Below are 6095 nucleotides of genomic sequence, written 5' to 3' on the forward strand. Positions count from 1 at the left end.
GCACATGGGCAAACACCTGCTGTCCCTCATAGGCCTAAGTCACCACCTACCAAGTCATGGGGTTCAAGGCCTGTGCTTTACCAGGGACCAGACTGTCTGTGGACAGCTCACAGCCCCACAGAGCAGTATTAAAACAAAAGTTACTTGGAACTATTTAACTTTTTTTTTTTAAAGGTAAACTGGGTTTTAAATCTATCATTTTTAAGGGCCTTAGCATTCACTCTGTATCATACATATGCTAAAAGAAATACTTTCAATGACAGAAAGATAAAAGGGTATTTTAAGAATGTCGTCATTGGAGCTGGAGAGAAGGATAAGCAGTTAAGAGCATGCATTTATTGCTCTTGCAGAAGATCCAGGTTCAGTTACCTATGCTCACATGACCATCTGGTCTCCATGGGTACCAGGCACATGCATGATATATACGCATATAGGCAAAACACTCATTTACATAAAATAATTTTTTTAAAGCCAGCATGTCTAAAAAAGAAAGAATATGATTATAGATAGATACATGTTACAAAAATATTTTTTAAGCAATTCTTAATTGTGTTTTTCACAAATAAATCCTGATACCACTGTATTAACTTCTTCCAAGAAAAAATTAGATACATATAAACTTGTGGTAATATACTTTGGATGGTCTTATATCTTTGAAATTGCTTCTTGACTTTGAGAAATTTTGATTTCTTCACTTAGTTTTTAAGCATGACAAAATTCACCATCTCAACCCTTTGTGAGTATGTAGTTAAGTATTAAATATACTCATGTTGTTGTACAACTTATCTTGAAAACTTTATGTATTTTGCTAGAGTGTCTACCCACTGAATATCTATTCTCTATCCACTTAAGTCATAATTCTGTTTTTATGAATTTCACTACTTTATATATGGAATCAAATTTCTTTATGATTAGCTTATTTCATTTATCATGTCCTCAAGGTTCATCCATGTTACAGCATGTGACAGGTTACTCAATCAGTCAGTTAATTTGGTGGTACTGGGATTATACTTCACTTTTTGCACATATTAATGAAAGTATTCTATCCTCAAGCTTGGTCTTTTTCCCTCAGTCATTTGTTGCTTATTTTTCCCCTACTAGGGGTAAAACCTAGGTTCTTTTGTATACTAGTCAAGTACTCTGCCATTGAGCTATGTATACTCCCTTAGCAAACTTCCAATCTTACCCAGTACTATAGTTATTTACTTAACTACAGGAATAATGTTGCATCAAGAACATGTGGTATCATTTAGAATCTTTTAAGAATATTTTTCTTATTTTCAATAACAAATATGGAATTAGATACATGAGAGTGTAGGCCCCTGGAGCTGGAATTGTAAGCCACAGGGCTAGGAATCAAAATTTGGTCCTTCCTCTGTAAGAGTAGTAAGTGCTTATAACCACTGAGCCATAACCCTAGGCCAAGATGATTTCACTTTTGGTCAAAGGGACTCACTCTCACTCCAGCTGGTCTGAAATTCAGAGAGACCCACTTCTGCCCGAGAACTGTGATTAAAGTGACTGCCACCACTCCCAGCTTCTATATTGGGTCTTTTAACTTTTTAAATTTTGTGGTTTTTCAATATGGGTAGTATTGGAGCTAAAACCTAGAGCCCCCTGAATGTTCAGATAAACATTCTACCATAGACTTAGAACCTAGCCCATATTTGATGCTCTCACTCTCTGTGGAGGCTTTATGGAGACTAAGCAAACTCTACCACTGAGCTCTTTCTACCCACCTACTCATGCTTCTTGATTTCTTCCTTTTTAAGGTTCAATTATCTTCACTTTGGTTTTGAAGTTTAAATGTAATTCCTGCTACCTAATTTGTTCAACATATAGTATGCAAAAATGTATGTGGTTGTTATTTAGTCACAATTAAAATCAAAATGCAAAAATACTAGAAAATAGAAAAGAAATACGAATGCATGAAATAAAATAGCTCTATAGGCAATGAATATGAGACATAATATTTAAGTTAAAAAAGCTGTAATTTCCTGATATAACCATATATTTTAACTTTACAGTTGGAAAATAAACGTGATGCTTTCTTTCCTCCATTACATCAATTTTGTACAAATCCAAACAACCCTGTTACAGTAATTCGTGGCCTTGCTGGAGCTCTTAAATTAGGTATGCTTTTAAGTAAAAAAAAAAAAAAAATGTTTTCTATGCATGCTGTCTTTTAACCTTTTAAAAGCACCAGTAAAGAAGTCTGGTACCACCCCCCCCCCCACACACACACACACATACACATATACCACCACCATCAGCACTCACATATACACATATTTTCATTCTAATGTGGATGGGGGAACTTTTGATTATTTTTACTTTTAAGTCCATGATTTGAATCTATAATGGTGATGGTGTTAGTTGCTGGCAATTTAGGATTAGCTTTTTAATTTAGCTTTTATTTTTATCTAATGACTGATGTTTAACTACTTCGAGAATTTTTAATAAAAAGTGTAAGTACTCATCAAGTACTGTACTATAGCCCCATTAGTATTTGCTAGCACCTACAAAAATCAAGTATGTGAAAGTTTGACCATTGAACTCTTGACTCATTCTCTATTTGAATAACATGAGCATTAGGCATACCCAGACCTTCAAATATCAACCCTGGTTGATTTTTAGGGGAAATGGATATACTGCCATGAAGTGCTTTCTCTTTGAAAGAAAAGGCAGAGGTAGGGTCCATTTTTGTTTTGTTTTTACTGACTTCTTTTATTTATTTATGGCTTACTTATAAAGACTTGGGACTTTTCTCTACTAAAACTTTGGTGGAAGCTAACAATGAACATATGGTAGAAGTGAGGACACAGTTGTTACAACCAGCAGATGAAAATTGGGACCCTACTGGAACCAAGAAAATCTGGCACTGTGAAAGTAATAGATCTCATACTACAATTGCTAAATATGCTCAGTACCAGGCCTCCTCGTTCCAAGAATCACTGAGAGTAAGTATTTGCTTCCTAGAGATTCTTTTTAGAGATTTAAAAATTATTTCATTTTATAGCTTTGAAAGAAGACATTACTTTTGTAGATATCAATTAGATTATATTACATTAAATACCTTGTAAGTGCTATCCACTTTACCTTAAGCACACCTGTGAGTTAATTCAGTAAATACTTTGTAGAGAGGGAATTACTATCTAGTAAGATATTTCCCAGGTTATCTAGAATATTTATGATTAAAGCAGGTTTCTTCCATACCATTGACATTTTGGGTTGAACAGTTCTTTGTTGTGGGGCTATATTGTATGTTATAGGGTATTTAGCAGCATCCGTGTCTTCTCAAAAGCATTTTTAAACCTGGCAAATATTTCCTGGAAGACAAAGTTGTCCCTTCTTGATTTGGAGCCTATACCTGTCTTGAGTTTGCTTTATGCTTATTCTTGTATGCTTGCAATTTTTTTTTTCTTCTGCCAGTTTAATAGATATAAAAGTGAGTTGTTTCTTGGGCTGGTGAGATGGCTCAGCAGGTAAGAGCACTGACCACTCTTCCGAAGGTCCTGAGATCGGATCCCAGCAACCACATGGTGGCTCACAACCACCCATAATGAAATCCGATACTCTCTTCTGGTGCGTCTGAAGTCAGCTACAGTGTACTTATGTATAATAATAAATCTTTTTTTTTAAAAAGTGCTAAATTGTTTGTTCTCATATTCTCCACAGGAAATTTCATTTCCTAAGTGACTAAGAGTCTTGAGTTTGTCGTTCATTAGATTTGCTTATCTCTTTTAAAATATTTAAAATGTTTCACTGAGGTCACATTTTCAGTCAAGACATCATTTATACATGAACTTACAAGTTTGGATTACTATCTTAGTTAGGGTTTCTATTTCTTTGATGAAAATAAAAAAAAAATTGTGTGTGTGTGTGTGTGTGTGTGTGTGTGTGTGTGTGTGTGTGTGTGACCTAAATCAACTTGGAGAGGAAAGGTTTTTAGTGTAAGTTGGCTTACATTTCCATAACATACTGTTCATCATCAAGCACAGTCAGTACAGTCAAACAGTGCAGGGACCTGGAGACAGGAGCTAATGGGGAGGGTATGGAGAGGTACTGTGTACTGACTTGCTTGTTATGGCAACCTGCTTTCTTATAGAACCTAGGACCACCAGCATGGGTGAGATGCCACCTACAGTGGACCAGGTCTTCCTCCATCAATCACTAATGAAGAAAATGCCCTATAGCCAGATCTTGTGAAGGCATTTTCTCAATTGAGGTTTTCTCCTTTCAGATAACTCTGGCTTGTGTCAAATAGACATAAACTAGCCAGCACAGTTACTTTTCCACTGTCCCTCTCTACTCCTACAAAAAATATTTATCTAGTAAAATCTGTCCTACAAGTTGCATTGTGTTACAGTGAATTACATCAGTTTTTCTCTCCTTGCAAATAGAGGTACTATGAGAATCTTTAGTGATATAAAGGAAAGATTAACTAGTTGTGTGAAATTTTAAGCTAAAATGCCCATTTCTGATTTTTAGGAAGAAAATGAGAAAAGAAGTCACCATAAAGATCACTCAGACAGTGAATCTACATCATCAGATAAGTAAGTAACTTTTCATTTCCATTTAATAGTTCTGTTTAAACGATGTGCTTGTAATCTAATCTGCCTCTTTCTTTTTAAGTTCTGGGAAAAGGAGAAAAGGACCCTTTAAAACCATTAAATTTGGTACCAACATTGACCTGTCTGATGACAAAAAGTAAGTCCTTGTGATGGTTATGTGAGCTGAAGAACAGAAATGTCCTTGCTTTGTCTGAGAATTGTTTATAATTTTTTCTATTTCATTTCTTAGCATTTTCCTAAATTGATATGACGTCAAACTCAATAATTTTACTAGGTTTTACAGCTAAACTTTTTTTATCTTAAGACTGTTATATACTTTTTTTTAAACTTAAGATCCTGATTTTATGTAGTTTTTTTTCTTAATACTGTTTTGCATTGGGAGGTTAATTTACACATTCTACTATTTCTTATGTGAAAGTAATATATTTATAGATTTGTTTTCTGATTGGAACATAAAAGTGCTTTGAATAAATTCATAACATCCACAAATATTTATATCAGGATTTTACTCTTCTTTATAGGTGGAAGTTACAGCTACATGAGCTGACTAAACTTCCTGCCTTTGTGAGAGTTGTATCTGCAGGAAATCTTCTAAGCCATGTTGGTCATACTATATTGGGCATGAACACAGTTCAACTATACATGAAAGTTCCAGGAAGCAGAACACCAGGTAAATTTCATGAATTACTATCTCATAGAAAATGAAGCTTTTTTCATCTTTCCACTTAAAGAAAGAGACTAAACATCTTTCTACTTAAAATGAATAAAACTAAAAGGATTGATCTTATAAGATTTGATGCTTTTGACAGGACTTAGGCTAGAATTTCTTCCTTTTGATATCCTTCAAATCTAATCCTAATGATTTCTTCTGAAAAATTTTATAGTACCCTCTAGCCCAACAACTGTTGTTCTTACATACTTCTGAGAATGGTAGGGGTACAGTGTTTCATAACAGTTTTTTTAAAAATAATCATAATTTATATACTTATTTTATATCATGGCCTAGTATGTGTCTTGTATATAACAGCTTCACTTGAAAAACATATTTTTCCTTCTATACCACTCTATTTGGTTTTTAAAAGAAACTGTGGTTACAGTCCTCTATTAAGTTGTAACTGACAGTTTCAAAAGCACTTAATATAATTACTAAATTCATCCTATTGACTTAACCACCAACTAGACAGATCAGTTTTTGCAAGTCATATACTTTCTTGGGATTGTTCCCTTCATGTCAAACGTCTGCTTTCAAGTTTTCATCAATCAGTAATATAATCTCTTTCGGCCCGATGGATTGACATGAAAGTTTAGAGTAGTTTGAAATATTTAGTAATCACTATAATCCTAGCATCAATGAATTAGTACAGTTATCACTGATAAGAAACAAGTATCTGTACATTACATATCTGGTGTTTTATGTCGCATGTTTCAGCTTCACATGTTGAAGTACACGTGACTTAAAACCAGACTGCTTTCTTTCTTTGTTCCTTAATGAATTTGTTTAAGAATCATTTCAAAAAATTT

The 6095-nt window shown here is 34.1% G+C and overlaps 1 protein-coding gene across 9 annotated transcripts in view; it reads left to right on the plus strand.

Moving 5' to 3' along the window:
* Window positions 1–6095, plus strand: part of Kdm6a (lysine demethylase 6A) — a 148972-nt gene that overhangs the window by 115565 nt on the left and 27312 nt on the right. For all 9 annotated transcript variants that reach the window (XM_031343393.1, XM_031343472.1, XM_031343689.1 and 6 more), the window contains 5 exons: window positions 2028–2133; window positions 2755–2960; window positions 4492–4556; window positions 4636–4710; window positions 5096–5244. In XM_031343393.1, coding sequence (XP_031199253.1) covers window positions 2028–2133; window positions 2755–2960; window positions 4492–4556; window positions 4636–4710; window positions 5096–5244 — 601 coding nt within the window. The remainder of the gene's footprint in view (window positions 1–2027; window positions 2134–2754; window positions 2961–4491; window positions 4557–4635; window positions 4711–5095; window positions 5245–6095) is intronic.

Source organism: Mastomys coucha, chromosome X (assembly GCF_008632895.1).
Source record: "Mastomys coucha isolate ucsf_1 chromosome X, UCSF_Mcou_1, whole genome shotgun sequence".
Taxonomy (NCBI): Eukaryota; Metazoa; Chordata; class Mammalia; order Rodentia; family Muridae; genus Mastomys; species Mastomys coucha.